Genomic DNA, 19,113 nt, shown 5'->3' on the forward strand with positions numbered 1-19,113 from the left:
ACATAGTAATTCAAATAATAACAAACGCGCCTTTTTGTCTTAATAATAACATTTTGGGCACATTCATGTCTGATGAAGGACATGCTGCCCGAAACGTCACATTAAAATAAGAGAAAGGCAACCCTGTGTTGTGAACTTTATTCGTTTATATTAGTACACTTTCTTTGACCAATAGGATGGGCATCTGTGGAATAAAGTTTTGGGGGGTTGGACTGGAGTCTGAAGGTTGCAGATTTGACTCATGTTTGTGAAAAGTCTCATTCAAAGTTGTCCAAGTCATGTTGTCCAAAACAGTTCTTTGTGGAGCCTGTTGAAGACATTTCATCATTTTCTCAAGGACCTTGTCAGCTCTGCTCTGATGCTATAGGTAAACAGGGCACTGAGATGAGAGACCATACACTTCCTCATACGTCAAGCTTCAAGCCCCCTTTCAAGCCCCAGGAAGAGGTCCAGTTGTTTACAATTTAGCCCATTTGGCTTGTGCACAGGGCCGGATTAAGATGCCCTGGGGCCCCTTGGCTATACAGATTGCTGTGGGCCCCTCAGAAGACACATTTCGTGACCAATTTACCTAGACATTTTCATAATTCACCTTTTGCAAAAGACACCCTAGTCTTTGTTGCTACGTCCGTCAAAAACTTAGAACCAGCACACGTTTTGGCTGTGGTTCATAGGCAATGTGTGTACACTTACTGCATGCGCACGCTGCTTACAATAAGCTATATTCAACTGTGAAGTACAACAACTTGATGATGGCGATGTAATGTCTGTAACCAGGACATTTTGATAGTGTTTGGTGTAAACTGGGAAATTGCAGGGTCCGCAGGAGGACCATTGACAAGGCTTTGGGCACACTGCACACAGGTCTGGGGCAGTCAAACTGGGCATCTCTTCAGTTCACTTTAATGGTTTGAGTTGACAGTCCATATCTTCATAACAAGGTTGAGACAAGCACAACCCCATTTCAGTGTTCCCTTTTTGGATGTCACACGCGTAGCCTACACACACACACACACACACACACCGAGAAGGAGAGAGGGTGGGGGCTGCCCCGTGGCTGCCCAATGGGTTGTGCATTTGGCGCATGACTTATTGAGCAACGCAACGACTTGTTTCGAAACAAAATTTGAATGCCGTGAATCCAATAGCCTATACTGTAAAGGCACACAATATTGTCCTTAAGTCTGAGCGATGCATTGATATTTGTTTAGGCTACGTTTTGTAAGAATAATGTGTTTACCAAGTGTATTCAACACGACAGATGAATTTGACAACATTGCATCTTGTCACAATTCTGCAATGTTTCAATTTTGGCCAATCAGAGGCCGCATGGCAGGTAGGGGCCCCTTGGCTGCAGCCATATCTAGTCTGTGTGTTAATCTGACCCTGCTTGTGCAAAGGTGTTTTAGGGGGAAGGTCACCCATAGCATAGGCCTATGCATCATGACCTCATTCTACACATGTTGTTGCCATCCAGCCATTGTGCCAGTCCCCCAGGATGCTGGCAATTCAGTCTGAAATAGGCATCGCATGCACGTTTCCATTCTCTTGCTCAAGTTGTCACTTCCTGTGGGTTGAAAAGGGGCCTTGGTCTTCCTTGGGTTCAAAACGAAAAAAACACAAAGGGTTCCCGGCCAGCTCATTTACAAAGGAAATTCTGTCATGCAATAGTCATGTTAATGGTTTAATATTGAAAATGTATGTTGATTTTCACGCACATATCATAATATTGTGTCAAGAGGACAATGTTTTGAAACTGCATTGTGTGCTCTGCTGGCTGTGGATGAGGCTTTTGTGATGTTGTTGTTTTTAGTGCTAATGTGTTGACCTTGTTGCTGCAAATGTCTTTCATAAAGGCTTATTTTGTCAAGAAACACCCAGCAAAATATGAGAGGCCAAATCATACCCCAAGGGCATCAATTCTAACAGTTGGTGGACTGTGATTTCAATCGGTAGGAGTCAGATGCTTTATTTAAAAATATACATTTAGGGGGGAACCATTTCTTTCTTTTATTCATTTGCAGTCTCAAACTGACTAAGGTTTGGTCAATATAGGCCCATAGGCAGCATATTTGTTCCACATGATATGTTTTCAAATAATTATCTGTGTTATGTGTGTGTCAGTGCTCACAGGCTAGCCTACATAGTGTAGGTCTAATGCATTAGCGTTTTGTTTGTTTGTTTGTTTGTTTTTAATGACACTGATTCAACAACACACACTCACTAGGCCTATATGGTAGGCCTATTTAGGATTTTTTTAAATGCATGGCGTTGTAGGCATAATATAAAAGGCTACATTAGGCAGGCTTTAAATGTTAAAAAGCTAATACGCTTATGGGATGGAGAACAGTATAAAGTATTAGGCTATGTGTTACTGGTGTGATTGGATAAAGTCTTTAGCGATGTTTTGGTTGTGAGACTGGGAGAACTGAATCCCGCCGCTGGGACTTTCTGAGATCAAAAGATGACATCAACAGAGAAAGTGAAAGTAAGCTCACAGCATCCGCAGTGGTCCACGGTGGGGCAGCATCCCCCTCATCTTCATATAAAAGGCAGAGACAGCGCTCCAGCGGACCAGTACCACGGTAGGGGAACACATTGAAGAACGGAAGGATGGTGAAAATGCCTCGTTTGCCGCGTTTGACGCCCCGGAGGTCCACAACAGGTAGGTTACAATATTAAACATTATTAGTCTATGTTGCCCATTGCCCATATGATTTGCAATTCGATTAAAGCAATTAAATGCTTTCCAGATGGAAGTTTTCTTCAGACAGGTCGCTATACTCCACTGTAAATACGTGCTTTAAATGTCGAGGCTACTGCTTCAATGCATTGTTTGCATTATTTGTGTGGGATTTTGGTTTGTAGCCTACTGTTGTAACATGAGTCTGACACCGAGGAGCGTCCAAAAACTCTTAAGTGTATAGGCCTACATGCCTAAATCTAATTTAGCCTATTCATTCATTAATGCATTAATTAATTCATTCATTCATTCATTTGGTTGATCATTTATTTAGTCGTTTGTTTGTTGGTTCCTTATTTGTTTGTTTATACATCCCTTTCATGATTAGTCTAGTGCCAGATAGCCTCATAGCGTTTTGCATGACGGGGTAGGTTTCCGCTCCCTATAGGCTGGCTCCGACAGGTGATACCACACTGCCATAGGCCTAGCCTACAACGCAGTCACAACCAGGCTTCACTTCACTAGTCACATCTCATTCTTGAATGATTCGTTTGAGTTATCGTAGTAGGCCTAACAACATACCCATTATGCCATTTTCAGAGGACGCAGAAAGAGCGGATGCGAAGAAATTGAAAAACAAGATCAAAATTCAATTTAGAAACTTGCGAGGCCATAAACCCGTCGCGGACTCCGTTCCTAAAACAGGTGCGTAAAGTGGCCTATGCAATGCTCAACGGCATGCCTGCAAATGCATGCCTGTCTGTTGAAATATGTTGTATGTTGAAATGTTAAATAGGCCTACCAGTATGTCAGTTTAACATTAAACATTAAGCACTTTGTGTGAAGTTTACCTCTCTTCATCCATGCCCAGTTCCAGAGGCGCCGCTAACATTTGAGGAGAACTTGTGTCAAAGACGTTTGGCTGAGGCAAGTCGGCAGCTATTAGAGCGAGAAGATGTCATCTTTAGCGTGGTCACCGATGAGGACCCGGCTGCCGCTGAGGAGAGAGCCAAAGAACGAGACCAGCTCCAAAGGGACTATGAAAAGCTCCAGGTACACGTACATATGGTCGTCCATGACACGTTCCAGCAGAACACATGTGGCGACTATCAGAAGGAATTACACAGCGCCGTGACTTCAATCATGCAGGAGGAAGAACAGGATAAACGCTGGCTAGAGCCTGCCGAGGGCCAGGATACGCCCGACTATCGGCCGAGAGAGTGTCTGGCGAACCACAACACCCTCCTCCAGAAAATAGCGGAATCGAGGATCAAGAACGCAGAGGAGGGCGAGAACAGCGCGGCGGATAAGCTGTCCACAAGTTTCAAGAAACAAGTGTGCAAGATTGGCCAGGGAGTGCAACATGACCTGTTGAAAGTGGCTAAGGACGTGAGACAGTGCTACCCACCAGAACTAGACATCTGCCAGATCTACGCTCGTGTCTATCACCAAGCCTTCTCCAGCCGCATGACAGACTTCTCCAAGTGCAGTCTGGACCATGAGGACTGCATCTATCTACTGAACTGGATCAACAATTACTACCCAACGTGAGTGTGGGACCAAGTCTCTCTCTCTCTGTGTGTGTGTGTGTGTGTGTGTGTGTGTGTGTGTGTGTGTGTGTGTGTGTGTGTGTGTGTGTGTGTGTGTGTGTGTGTGTGTGTGTGCAGGGCTGGACTGGACTGGTCATCTGGTATACAGGGCATATTTCCGGTGGGCCGACAGTCCCCAAGGGTCGATACTTTTGTTGTTGTGATTGTTTTTCTGGGGGTTGGCCCACAAATTAGAGGGGGAGGCCCATTGGTCCATCACCAATAAAGACAGTGGATTCTGCCAGTGAAGATATCGTATGAAAGTGGCCTGATGTGTGTCTTCGGGGCCGGAACCAAAAACGCCCGGTCCACATTTAGGTCCCAGGCCAGTGTGTGTGTGTGTGTGTGTGTGTGTGTGTGTGTGTGTGTGTGTGTGTGTGTGTGTGTGTGTGTGTGTGTGTGTGTGTGTGTGTGAGAGAGTGAATGCTCAGCTCTGACAGCAAATCATACATGAGCAGATGGTTTATTTGTGTCCTCTGAGGTCTTCTTATCAGTGTAAACGAAAGGGAAATTCCCAAACTTCACAGTACATCCTTTGAGCACTAATACCAGATGACCACAACAGCGAACTTAAGGACAGCTGATTTTTTTTGTCTTTTTACAGGGATGTGTTGAAGCACAAAGAGCTGAAAGATCACATAGACAGCGCATCTCTGGGGCGCCTGCTGCCAGAGCAAGATCTAAAACGCCTGGAGGAGCAATATTTGTCCCACAAGGAGGTGAGTTCGCTTCTCAGGCTCTCCAGTACAAGCTGTGCAAGCTGCGACCCACATGGCATACCATTGTAGACTCTGGTATTACGTAAGCCACACATGCATGCCGTCTCCAAAATCTGGTCATCATTTCTTTTAAACCATCTGCTTTTGGTTACTGTGCGTGTTGTATTTTGTCCTTTTTTAAAATATAGCCTACTTTGGGGCCTCATATGTTTCCAGCATTCCACAGTGTAGAGCGGTGTGTGTGTGTGTGTGTGTGTGTGTGTGTGTGTGTGTGTGTGTGTGTGTGTGTGTGTGTGTGTGTGTGTGTGTGTGCGCGTGTGTGTGTGTGTACATGCGCGTGTGAGTGAATAGAATAGAATAGAACTGAACAGAACGTGTGTGTGTGTGTGTGTGTGTGTGTGTGTGTGCGTGCGTGAGTGTGTGCGTGCGTGCTTGTGTATGTGAATAGAATACAGTAAAATAGAACAGAATAGAACAGAATGAAATGAAATAGAATGGCTTGTGGCTTTATGAAAACTGTGCACACATACAATACGATTTGGCGATAGAACGTCTCTATTGTCAATGTTTGGGCTGAGGATATTTTTTGCCCAACAGAAACTACAAAGTCATTTGGAAATATGACTTTTTTTAGGCAACTACATCATAACAACACTGTTATGACAATAAACAATAGACTAGTTATTGTCATTTAACAAGCCTTTAATAATGGCTGTGATAAAGGGTTAAAGTTACATCATCATGCATTATACCACCACTTCCTGATGGAAACTGGGTTCTTTTGATTACCACCCCCTTTGCCACTCTTCATATATACCAGTCACCCACGACATGCTGTGTTATCAGCACAAATAAAGTATCAGTGTATGTCTTGGGCACTGTGAGCAATGTGAAATGTGCAGTGTCATTTCACACGTGTGCAGTTGGGCTGTGCAACAAAAGCCCTGAGAGCAGTAGAGTTTTAATATTTAACGCTCTCACGGCTTAAAAAAGAATGACCTTCTGATTTAAGTGGAGTGTCTGCTCTATTATCATAAAACACCTTCCTTATTTGTGTGTGGATATGTGTGCCTCGTATGTATGTGGATATGGGTTGATGTAAGATTCAAGATTCAACATTTTATTCTTGTGCTGGCAGAATTGTTAGTGAAATGAAGTGTCGATATGTGCAGAGTGTGTCTTGTATATGCTGCTGGACACAGCAATTTCCTTCATCAATGAATGGCTACGTTTAATTCAATAGTTCTATCGAGTTTACTTTGATCTTTCATTTCATTCTGAATTGTGAAATGTTTAAGTAGCGGAATTAAGCTTTATTCAGAATTAAAGTGAGTTCATTCTGAATTAAATGTCTCGTGTCAACGTAGCCAATGATCAATCTTTACTTTAAGCTACTCTACTCTGCTGCGCTCCACTATACTCTACTCTACACTCTACCCTGGCCCTATGTGATGATAAATGTATAACCCCCTTCGTTTGTTTGGGCTGTGCACAGGCGACCTTGAGAAACTGGCTAGCCAACGCTCTGAAGACGGAGGAGGAGAGGTGGCACAAGGGCCAGTGGCCGGAGCTCATTGATGAGTACTACATCAGCCACATCGCAGTGGACGTCATTGGGGTCAGTGTGGGATTTGTGCCCCGTCCTCCCCTCCCCTCCCCTCCCCTCCCCTCCCCTCCTTATACACAGTTACTGGAGTTACTGGTCACTGGAACCATTTTATGAAGGCCTAGCTTTTAAAAAACCTTATTAAGTACTGCAGATCATTTATTAATAATAATAATAATAATAATAATAATAATAATAATAATAATAATAATTAGGGCTGTCAAAATTCACGTGTTGAAAAAATTAACAAAATTATAGTTTCCCAGCATTCCCAGCATGTAGGCCCATATCATTTCAGGATTTAGAGCCAGGGCAAGGGGCATTTTTGGCAAGGTTGAGTTCAAAGGGTATATATTAAACTTAAGTTCTCCACCTCTGACGGTCTTTGCACGACTTGCCACCTACTGTATCTCCCAGTCTGTCTTTCTATCCAGCACCTTCTTTGTCTGTCATAACATTTGCAGCTATGTTTCTAAAACATTTTTGCTGAGACATCCTGTAAAAGCAATGGCTACCAAATATTAGATGAGCTCTTTAGTTGTTGGCATACACAATGTAATCTGTCCTGCATGTTTACTGTAAAATATTGCTGCACCTTGTGTGTGTGTGTGTGTGTGTGTGTGTGTGTGTGTGTGTGTGTGTGTGTGTGTGTGTGTGTGTGTGTGTGTGTGTGTGTGTGTGTGTGTGTGTGTGTGGACGCATCCATGCTTTAATTTACTATAGTGTTTTAGACACATAGCTGATGTCCCTAGACTACTTATCTTTGTCATGCCACTAACTCACTCATCATTCATGTTATATCTTAACCCCTTAGTTGGTGACCCCGCTTGCCAAAGAGGCCACGACTATTTTGGGGGACGAGGTGCGAGTGCAGAGACTTCAGTGCCAGCTGGACGGATTCTTACTGAGGTACACTAGCGCTAGAAACCTGAGCTCCGTCTCCGTGGAAACCTCTGCTTCCTGCTCTAGTGCCGACACATATTTACCTAATGTTGTTTTCATATCAGCCCTAAAAAAAGTACACATATCCTGTCAAAAACAATTCTCATAATGTTTGACATACTGACCAACACTACAGAAAATATGATATGTTCATTAAACTGTTTTTCCTTTTTTTGGCAGCTACAAGAGGGCCTTAGAGGACTTTTCAAAAGGACGTCACGAGACTATAAAAGCCGTCCTGAAGGCTAACCTTGTTAGCATTCAGCAGTTCAGGTGAGCAGCATGGGAATTGTAGGACAATTCTGTCCGGTTTCAACATGCATTTGTACTGCTCACTCTACTCTTGACTTGTAAGTACGTCAGTGGTAGTGAGAAATACAACTGCATGTTAAAATTGTTAAAAGAGGATATTTTACGGTACATGAAGCTGATGACAGACAAAACTAAATAGCATGTCTCATCTAATGTGAAGTAACCAAGGTGAAGTAAAATGAGTCCTTGCATGAGTCATATTCAAGTCCTGTGGTCGTTCTGTTTGAGAATTTTTTATGTTGCAAAATATAGTGATTAACCAGGTATGGTGTCTTACCACAGGGAGTTTTTGGAAAAAAAGGAGAGCATCTTCACAGAGCAGACCAGAAGCAGCTGCCTGTCTGTCCTGGCGGACCTCAGAGACTACTGCTTTGCATACTTCCTCTGTCCCATACAGAGGGAACTACTGGTTAGTTACAGGAAATGCACCTCACCTCAACATAGGTGTCAAAAAAGTAAATGTAAAAATAAACTTGTCCCAGTTACTCAATGAGGTTACTTGTGTTGGATGGATGTGGCATTTGTTTTAACTTCTACTTTTACTTTTGACGCCTCTGATCCTCATGCAATTGATTTCAGACACCATAATTAAGGCTAACCCCCTTACCATTTTGATTTTTTGTACCTTGAAGAAATAATGTTTTTCAGTGGTTCATGAACTCATAATGTCAATTTGCTTTGCCATCCTCTTTGGGTTATAGTCACAACTGAGTGTCTCTTTGCCGTTCTCCTTGGGAAACAATGCTACACAACTTGTCGCATCTCCGATTATAAATAAACACACAACATTCTACTTGGAGTCGTAAATATCAAATATGTTTGATATCCATGATTTACGATCAGCACTCATTGAACCTTTCCACCTTGAAACTTTCCACCAATTGTGACAGGAGCGGGGGGTGGGGGTGGGGGGTTGGGGGGGGGGGTGCTGATAATCGGGCTGATAGTGCAGTTTGAGCCCAGCTTAGCCGGAGAGGTGGCCAAAGACCAAGCACCTATATTAAGAAGCTGGTTCAGGTGTAAACCAGGTTAATTTGAGAGGTAAATCATCTAATAGAGGAGAACTCCAGGCTCATCTTTTTGATGATTTAGGCCTACCTCTTAACTTAACCTGGTTTACTCCTGAACCAGCGTCTTAGTATAGGACTCATAACTACTTGATGTCATTAGAATTACAGATGAATCACAGCGTCTATTATGGCTACGAAATGAACCGCTGGCTGAATTTCCCACAGGTCCATTACCGCAAGCTGTGGACCAACCCGTGGTTCAGCGCGAGGCAGGGGGTTCCGCCAGAGATACTCGGCATCTTGTCAGGGCAGGTGCACGAGTTCAGAGACATGAAGCCTTCCTGTCGAGAGGTATTTACTTGCATTATAAATAGTATGTTTTTAAACTCACTTATTAACCAATTGATTCCTGAAAGACCAGCAAAAATGCCTGCTAAAGGCCTAAGCCATTTTTTGGGACACTGTCAGGCACTGTCGGCCTCTAAGACCCAAATACTGGACCTGTACCTCAGCCTCTGAAGCACATAAAACATGAAATAAATTGCATTAAAAAGCTAAGACCCTCATTTTGCATTAAAATTTTTCAATTCAGCTCTAATATACCAACATGTTAAAGAAAGAAAATCTTAAGTCTCATGAGCCTTCAGGTGCTGAGGTCAATGTTGCACTATGCAACATCGAGCATCAATGGGTTAAAGCAGGGGTGGGGAACCTATGTCTCGAGGGCCGTTTGCAGCCCTTGAGGCCATTTTTTCCGGCCCCAGATATAATTTTTATGTTATTCAGCTGGACATAAAATATAACACGTTTTGTAAAGGAATCTTAGAAAATGCATTTGCAATACAATTAACCCCTTAGCGCAGCACCTATATTATAACCTTACTATCACCAAAATGGTAATGTCTATGTCTTCATCTGTTAATTTAGGCTCTCGGCACTGTCATAGCAATGTTGTTATGATGTAGTTGAGTATTTTCAGCAAATAGTGAATAGGCCTGCCATCTGCAGTAAGAGGCTACGTTATATTCAGGGAACCTACAGAAGGTGGTGTTTGTTTAAAAGGTGGCTGCCTTCAATATTGGCCTAAAGTGAAGGGGAAAATCCCGGTTTGTGTTCATAGTACGGCCCTTGGAGGACTTTTACGGCCCTCGGATGAATTTAAAGTGGCCCTTCGGATGAAAAAGGTTCCCCACCCCTGGGTTAAAGGATAGTTCTTGACAATGTCAACATGCAGTTAGTTCTATTGCTCATGCTACACTTGACGTCCCCGGATATGTGGTGAGCTGAGATATAAATGATGTAAAGCGGGGAATAGACCATCAGAGATAGACCTTGAGAGGAAATACTCGACTTGTAGGCTACTTCACAAAACAATGAACGAGAACGGAACAGTGCTCTGACTGGTTGTGTATTAATTTATCGTATGTCTCTTTGTCTCTTTCCTCTTGCCTCTGTCTCAGTCTCAATCTCTGTCTCTGTCTGTGACTCTGTCTGTCTGTCTGTCTGTCTCTGTCTGTCTGTCTCTCTCTCTTCCTCTCTCTGTCTGTCTCTCTTTCATTCTTTCTCTCTTTTTCTTTGAGAATATTAAGGAGAGGGCGCCTCCTTTCTCGTGCTGAACGGATATTTTTTTTTACTCGAAATGTGCTATGTCATGAACTGGTGATGATATCCAATGAATAAGTATTTAATTAGTATCTCTCTCTCTCTCTCTCTCTCTCTCTCTCTCTCTCCAGGAGCTAGTGGAGCAGCTCCACTTAGAGGTGATGGTGCAGTACGTGAAGAGGATCTTCAAGAGGAAGATGAAGCTGAAGGATCGTGAGCAGCAGAAGGCTGCTTCTCAACTCCTGTGTGAGGACAGCAAGAAGCTCAACGAATTATTCAGCGAAATGGTAAGAATGCTTACTCAGAGACACACGTACAACATACAGAAACCCACCTGGGGGATGTGGGGGTGGAGGGAGACAGGTGCTACAAAATGAATGGCAGACAATGTAAAAATGCAAGCTCACTCTCAGAAATACCATACTATGTTATGACGCATGCATCACATATGCACACATACATACACTTGTGCGCCTGTGCACCTGTGCGCATTAGACTTTCATAACCAACATTAGCACATAGGACATAAACCCATCAGATGTATTTGATTGTATTCCTTTTTTATGGATTGGGTTTCTGCTGTTTTTGTTGTGTCATGCCATGAATATTTCAGTCTCAAAGGCAGCAGTACGTAGAATTTGGCTAAATGGCATCTAATTTCTTATCCCTCAGTCTAAGCATTCTGCTCACGTACACTGATCTACAGTGTAGTTTTGACAGGGTCAGAGATTTTTCTAGACTCTTGTGCTTTTTATTTATGATAGACCAGTGACAGGAAGCAAGTGAGGAGAGAGAGATGGGGAGGGACTGGCTAATGACCCAAGTCGGATTCGACCCCGGGTCACCGGCGTAGTAACCTAGTGCCCTACCGTTAGGCCCCTGTCGGGCCGATGAGAACATCTCTTCATTGGTAAACAGGAAATATGATGGATGGGGGTACTGGGTGTGGGTGACCTCCCTTTTAGTTCTTGTTGTTGTTTCTGTGTTTTTGCCTGATGGATGCTGAGAGGTTAAAGCCTGGACGCACATCCTGATTCTCACCTTCAGGCCCATCAACTTGGGGGGTGCAAACGGGTCAGTTGTATTGGATCTGGGCCCAGGGAGAAAGGGGATCCAAGATTGGCTCTCCAATACATTGCATGTATTGATAGCGGGATGAATTCAGATGATTTTGTCCTGGGCCCAGCGAAGGCTGTCAGAAACCTTGCTCGTCATGGACGCAAGAGCAAAGACACGTACTGTAGCTATAATTGAAGGGGGGGAAGTCTGCATGGACCAGGCATTGTCGCTCCCTTCTTTATTTTATACTTTTCGGGCCTCTCAACCTTGCCAAAGGCCCTTCGGTCTTTGATGGATGGAAAATAAGAGATTGAAACTGTATAGTAGAGTATGTAGTCAGGGTGTGTCAGGTAGGTTATTGCAAGCATAGCACACTTTGAACCATACATTTCTATCACGGGAACGCCTCTTATATCCTGAAAATGGTTTGCACTGCAGGTGGGGTTGAAGTATTGCTTTATATTAATACATTGAAAAAAAACGAACCTATTGTGCCACCAGAAAAGGTGAGCCGTGGCCTTATGGTTAGGGGGTTGGTCCCTCAGTCTGGGAGTTGTAGGTTCAAATTCCACATGACCTCTCTCTACACCTCCATTCTAAACCAAATCTACCTTTGATACTAATAAAGTTATCTAATCTAATCTAATTCATGGCTGAAGTGCCCTTGAGAAAGGCACCTAACCCCTCCCCTACTCCATGGACTGTAACCACTGCCCTGCACTTCAAATAACTGTAAGTCACTTTGGATAAAAGTGTCAGCTAAGTGTAATATCATGTGTGCCCAGGGCTCGGGGAACACCTGGCTGGACAAGGTGATCCCGCAGCTGGCTGAGGTGGTGCGGCTGCAGGACCCCGGATCCATCCAGCTGGAGATCGTGACCCTGGCCCGAGAGCACCCAGACCTCAGGTAGGAAGGAGTCCTCTCTCTCTCTCTCTCTCTCTCTCTCTCTCTCTCTCTCTCTCTCTCTCTCTCTCTCTCTCCAACGTCCAACCGGACTTTGATCCTGAGCTTTCGAGGTACCAAATCTGTGCTCTGACTGTTACACCAAAGAGAAGGGCTCATTGGAGTGATGCAAGTGAAGAATTTATTGAAATTGAATGAAAATGACGAAAAATAGCTCAAAGGCGAGCCGAGCGTATAGAAATATGTTTTTAGAGGGGGCATGGAGGGGGCAGTGCTAATGTAAAGGGGAGGAGCGTTCCATCTCTTAGGGGCATGAAATTAAAAAGCTGACTCACCAATCTGTTTGTAAAGTCTCTACACTCTCAGAAATAAAGGTACAGAGCTCGCCACTGACAGTACCATCAAGGGGAGTACCATTGCATTGCTTGATTGGTACCCCAAAAAAGAGGTGCGTTTAGTTTCTTGAAATGTCGACCAATGTGCATCTGTCACCTCTTTTTTGAGGTACCACCCAAGCGACGCAATGGTACTCCCCTTGAGGATACTGCCACAGCGAAGAGTTCTGTACCTTTATTTCTGAGAGTGCAATGGGGGTATAAAAGGACAGCATGTTGTAAATGTAGGAAAGGGGCAAGACCATAAAGTCATTATACTGTCAGCAGTATTTTAAAATCGATCCTGTTGGAGACAGGTAGCCAGTGCAGGCTCACCAGACTGGGAGATCCGGTCAGATAAGGGAAAATAGATAATATTTCCCATCAGGGTTCTAAATTAACTTTTTTTTCAACACCACCCAAAATGATTAGTATATGCTGATTTACTAGCCAAACATGCACTCACTAATGGGTCAAAGTGGCTAGTAAGTTGGTCTTTACTACGAGCCAAACTGAAATTTTACCAGCATTTGGCCAGTTGGCTAGTATTCATTTAGAGCCCTTCCTCACACTAATGACAAAGAAAAGTAAAAGACATGTCACGGTTGCATTGTTGTCATGGTATTGGTACCCAAAACATGTGGCCGGGGGTTGCCATCCGTAAAGCTCCAGTCAGTCTAGTGCAGTCATTTCGCCTCCATACAGTATGTCCTTGGTGTGACATTCAAAGCATACCCAAAATGTGACCACCCACATCCATCACATGGCCACAATTTCCACAGAGGAAGTACACAGAGCATAGGGCAGGGGTCCCCAAACTAAGGCCCGGGGGCTGGATGCGGCCCGCCACACCCCTTTGACCGGCCCTCCACCTCTCTGCACCTCACCATTTGAACTGGCCCAAAGAAGCAATCCTTACAGAAACAAAATAGTGATAAAATATATTTTTATTTCCACTTCTATCGTATCACTCATAAACTGTCACTCGCCCTATTTTTTCTAACCTTTCCTTGCTATTTTTACATGGTTATTGGAAATTAAAAGGAATACCTGTGGTATTTCAAATGGAAAAACATGTGAAGTACTCACTTCTTTTCCAAATCACTTGTAATGATGCACTATTTTGTGCTAGAAATTATGGCTATAACAGGCAGTGGCCTAGTATACAGCACACATGATTGATCCCGGCCCCTGATCACAGTCAGGAACGATAATGTGGCCCCCAGAGAAAAAAGTTTGGGGACCCCTGGCATAGGGCCTCACTCTTCCAGCACCACACACCTAGTACGTGCAGGGCTTTAAATTAACACCACCCAACCATCCAAATGCTGGTGAAATTTGAGTTTGGCTGGTAGAAAAGATCAATTTACTATCCACTTTGACCCATTCGGTGTGTGTTTGGCTAGTAAGATTAACATATCAGTAATTTTGGCCGGTGATGGAAAATATTTAATTTAGAGCCCTGCCTACGTGTAAAATGGAAGTGGATCAAAATGTCAGCATCATAGCAAATGGGAGAATAGTGATGTTCATTTGAATAAACAAATATAAGTAGCCTATAGGCTAACTATTTGCTTAGCTCCCCGAAGACCACACTGCAGTCACACCCATTCGCAATGGTGCTGCAAAATAGGGATGTTATGATGAAAAAGGATTGGAAATTTCCACAATGCAGTAACTTTGTTTGAGGTAAGGCCTACTGCCATTTTGTGTAGCCTTAACAAATTTGGCAGTTTTCTTGACATACAATAGATTATCTTGTGACTGTTTCTTTGGTTCTTCTTTGATTTGGAAACAAAAGGCGTGTCTATATTAAAAAAATATATATATACTTATAAGATAGTTTGACATGTAAAGATGCTGCAAGGAATATAAGGCCAACTTATGGTCTGAAAGAAATTCATTTATCCGTAAATAAATACACACATTTTTTTCCAATGTAGGTAAGCCCTAGGCCTATTGTTATACTGCACATAAGCTTACCTCTCTTCATCCCCTGAATTAATATTTGTACTTTTCCAACATTTCAACATTTGCTTTTTCAGACCTTCCCTACAGTAGTGTGGCAGTGGAAATTTACTGGCCTTTCCCCCACACTAGCACTTTAAGTCAGATACGCTGTTATTACAAAAGGGAGGTCTTTCCTTTCATTGTGTTGTTGGTGAGAACATACTAAAATGATAAAAATCTTTTTTGCACATTGTTGTCTGAATCTGTCAACAGTTCAAAATCTAGAACCATATAAACCATATCAGTGTTGTAAATCCACGGAAAACCCTTTAAAGCCTTAACAAACTGTTTTGTTCATGTCTACTTTCATGACATGGTGATTGTGATGGCTGTGCTTTGTTTTGGGTTCCTGTGGCAAGCAGACAGTTGAGCTGCGTAGGACTGCGTTCATGGCCCATTTTTGTAACCTGGTGTTACCATACCCCTCTTACTAACTCATTATAAATTGCCTGGAGTTTTATGTATGGCAAGCCCGCGCTACGTGTGTTGGGTGCCCCAACCACAATGCAACCGTCATAGGTTTTTTTTTTTTAAATCATCATTTCAATACACAGTATGTTATTGCATATCACTGTTTCTAGACAGTGGGTCACTATTGGGAGAAGTAAGTCACACCTTGGTCCTTTGTAAATTGTAATTGGAACAAGAGAGAATTGACCAAATGGGACCATTTCAGTTGCGCAACACTAGCAAAAGGAAAAATTCAAGATTCAATAAATGTTCTCATGTCAACACGGTTGATAGCAATTTGTTTTGGCACATCCCTAACATCAAATACCCAGAACAGCAGAGCACATAAATAAAACACATAAAGTCACATCATCGTTGTGTCTCAGGAATGAACTTTCCCAAGTCATGACAAAGCATTATCCCATTCCGAGCCTGTTGTAACTGAACATAAAGTGCCTCTCAGTGACGGAACAATTGCACACAGGGCCCCAGGGCAAAACACTGATAGGGCCCCCCATATGGCCTGCCATGGTCGCAATAGGGCCCCCAACACCAATACAGAAGGGCCCTGGGCCCAGGGGCAAATGCCCCACTTGCCCCTCCCCTATAGCTCCGCCCCTGGTGCCTCTCCCAGTTGAGATGGAAAGGGTGAGTGAGGGCATCATTGTTTATTTAGAGCCAGAGGGCTGGGTCCTGTCTGCTCTTTGACATCATCACACATAGAACCCCACACGGCAAGGGTGTGGACAGGTAGCCATGGAGACGCAAGCCAGAAGGGCTGGATCCTGCTTGCTTATTGGCCAGTCACAAAACCCTACACCATGGACATACTGTGTAGCTGTTTGAGAGAGCCATGTCTGTTGTTGAGTGGCTTTGAAGCATGGCCCAGTAATGTGATACAATTACCTTTCAGATTCAGAAAAAAATTAACCACCCTGCTCCTCCCTGCTGACTATTGTGAAGTTTGAAGTTGCGGCCTTCTTCAGTTATTGGCCACGTTTACATGGAACATTTCATTCAGAATCCAAATGAACCCATTTTAATTCTGAATGAATTTTAATCCCGCATTGAAAATGTTTTCGGAATTAAAAATGTCTTAAAACGTAGCAAATGTTAAGAGTTATTATCACCCATTAGCCGCATAGGCAGTCTGTGTGGCCAAGAAATATCAAACTGTTCCCGCACGGTTAAGAGTCTCTCTATGTGCAATTCTGAAATCTGCTTTAACTAAGGACTTAAGAGCCGTGCACTAGCATTCTGTGGAATCCTCATATTGTTTCTGGAACACAGACAGCAGAGGTTCCATGTTGAAATGCTATGAAGCTCAGTTGTCAAATACTACTTTCCCAGAATGAATGACTACATCTGCTTACGTGCTTTCCTGTTCTGAAGAGTTGCTCTTAATACTTCTCAGGAAAGGGGGGCTTTATTCTCCTTATTATTTGGCATAGAAGTATGACCGTAAGCTTATCCCGTTGGACCTCTGACATGCTGAGACCAGTCCAAGTCCAACCGGGAGTGGAATTTATGACTGATTATGTTTGCCAAGAGGAGAGCTCTTTTTTCTTCTTTCTTTCATTGTAATACTTAACACTCAGTTGCACTCATTGACATGCATTTTTGCATGAAACTTTTGGCATTCATACAGTGGCTTGGTGTGATGGTGGTGATGTGTTTGTGCATCCCCAATAGGAAAACACAAGATATTTTGTTAGCAGGTCATAATGGTGCAATGGAGTTGATTAATAGTGTAAAAATTCACTTTGGAAAATGTGTAGGGTGTGAGATTTCATAACAAGCTTGCCTATAACGATGTGACTAAAAGTTACTAAAAGTCAGTATAAACATTTTGTGTGGAAAGTTCGACAAGACATTGTAGCTGTTGTAAAGGTCTAGTCTTGCTACAGTCATTGGCAAACGTCAGGGCGGTGCAACCAAAACTTATGCCACTATTGAGTGAAATAAAAGTTTTTTTTTTTGTTATTGCTGAATTATCTAAGAAGCATATTCATTGTCTGTACATTAATTACCAATTATTAATTAATATAGGCCTATGGGTATTAGCAGTGATTGTTCCGCCTGACGTCTGCTACTAAAATGTTAACGACCCTTACAGCATTCTCAGTTTGTCATCATGAAAATTGAAATAAAGAACAGCTGCAACTACTATTTAACAATGTCCTCTCCTTTCCTCTCCTTCTTTTCCTGTTTATGTATACCCCCTCCTGTCTCCTCTCTTCTTCTCTCCCTCTATCTCAGTGAGAAGCACATCATTGCCCTCCTGCACCTCAAAGGCAACCTGCCCGAGCGCGAAGTCCGCCGCATCAAGGAGAGCCTGAGTGTGAACCGCGGCACCCTCACCTCTCAGCCCGCGCCCGCCTTCTTCTCCAAGGTTCCTGTCAAATAATTGGACATAGCCGTAGTGCCATTAGCACCCAGCGACTGAGACAAACAATGCTGCAACACTCAGGCTATTTTAGGTGACACTTCAAACCCCACATTGTATCTCTCTTTGATATAGTATACACAGCTTTGTTACCAAGCAACTGCAATATCATCTTGGAATTGTGCAGCCCTTAGACGTGTCTGGTGAATAAAGCAGAGGCATGCCGTTATCTAAGGTCTTAGCACCATGCTGTTAGCTAATAATAACATGATACGGGTGTCAACGTATGATTTCCTGTTTAGACAGAGGTCACTGTCACTGTCATTGTGTGTTTGTGATTGGGGTCAGGGCCCCTGACAGGTTTGGCTGGGCCCGGGATAAAAAATGGGCCCCAAACACAATAATTGCAATGTAACGAAGATCCAATCCTGGGACCCCTCTGTCCCTGGGCCCGGGACAAGTGAGCCCTTTGTTTGCACCCCCCCCCCCCCCCCCGTCGGCTTCTCTGATTGGGGTAGTGGCCTAAGGCAGATAACCATGGTGCTGCTTGAGAACCGATAATAGCCCTCATGGCTCAGCATCAGGAAAGGCATCCTGTTAACCAGACTCCCTGTATATGGGCCAGGCCATACTTGTCAACACTGGAGTGGTAACATTTGTCTGTGGTCTGGTCTGTCGGGGTCAGAAATTATGTGAGAGGGGGCGCTGTGGCGCAGCATGCTAAGCCCCCCACATTTGGGCTTGCATGCCCACGGGGACCCCGGTTCGAGTCAGACCGGGGTGATTTCCCAGCCCTGCCCCATCTCTCTCTCCCAATCATTTCCTGTCTACTCTCAAACTGTCCTGTAATATTAAAGGCCAAAAAGGCCCAAAAAATACTTTAAAAAAAGAGAGAACCTATAGTAGTTCTTCTGGCTCAGCAGTAGGAAAGGGATCCTGTTAACCAGACTCCCTGTATATGGGCCAGGCCATAGCCTACTTGTCAACACTGGAGTTTTTTTCCGTGGTCTGGTCTGCCAGGGTCGGAAATGATGGGAGAATACCGTAGACTGAATAGCCATTATGAGGAATGGGAAGGGAGATGACTCTGGGGGATAACCTGGGAAACTTGAGAGTGTTGGCAGCTTTGGTCCAAGCCTTGGCGGAGGGAGGTGTGCTCTCCGGATTTGTTGAAGAAGCACATACCTGTGTAGTGAGTGTGTATGGGGATCACGTGTTTTTGCCACTAAAGAGATTGACCAAAACTAGAGCTGCAATCAGTTGGAATACTGTTACAAGTCATGTTGACCTTGCGGGGAGGAGGGAGTCGATATTATGTAACAGCTTGAGGCATTCTTTCCTGGTCACTCTCGCTGCTGATGTATAGTTACGTTGATCTTCTTACAAATCTGCTGACTTTTCGCTCCGCACATCGTCTGGCAAAAGCCTCCAGCTCGGTTCTCTCAGTGTTTAGCCAATCAGCAAACA

The 19,113-nt window shown here is 43.7% G+C and overlaps 1 protein-coding gene across 3 annotated transcripts; it reads left to right on the forward strand.

Moving 5' to 3' along the window:
* Positions 1–2,589: 2,589 nt before the first annotated feature.
* tnfaip2a (tumor necrosis factor, alpha-induced protein 2a) lies at positions 2,590–18,132 on the forward strand. 3 transcript variants are annotated; one of them, XM_063223047.1, is made up of 12 exons: positions 2,590–2,665; positions 3,284–3,388; positions 3,555–4,230; positions 4,877–4,991; positions 6,487–6,609; positions 7,412–7,506; positions 7,720–7,812; positions 8,134–8,260; positions 9,087–9,212; positions 10,595–10,750; positions 12,308–12,429; positions 17,520–18,132. In XM_063223047.1, the coding sequence occupies exons 1-12, from the start codon at positions 2,614–2,616 to the stop codon at positions 17,665–17,667; spliced, it is 1,938 nt and encodes a 645-aa protein (XP_063079117.1). In that variant the 5' UTR covers positions 2,590–2,613; the 3' UTR covers positions 17,668–18,132. The 3 variants fall into 3 exon arrangements, with proteins under 3 accessions (XP_063079117.1, XP_063079119.1, XP_063079118.1); XM_063223049.1 differs by lacking the exon at positions 12,308–12,429 and having other exon boundaries at positions 17,520–17,594; XM_063223048.1 differs by lacking the exon at positions 3,284–3,388 and having other exon boundaries at positions 2,595–2,665.
* Positions 18,133–19,113: the final 981 nt, after the last annotated feature.

This window comes from Engraulis encrasicolus, chromosome 18 (assembly GCF_034702125.1).
Source record: "Engraulis encrasicolus isolate BLACKSEA-1 chromosome 18, IST_EnEncr_1.0, whole genome shotgun sequence".
Lineage (NCBI taxonomy): Eukaryota > Metazoa > Chordata > Actinopteri > Clupeiformes > Engraulidae > Engraulis > Engraulis encrasicolus.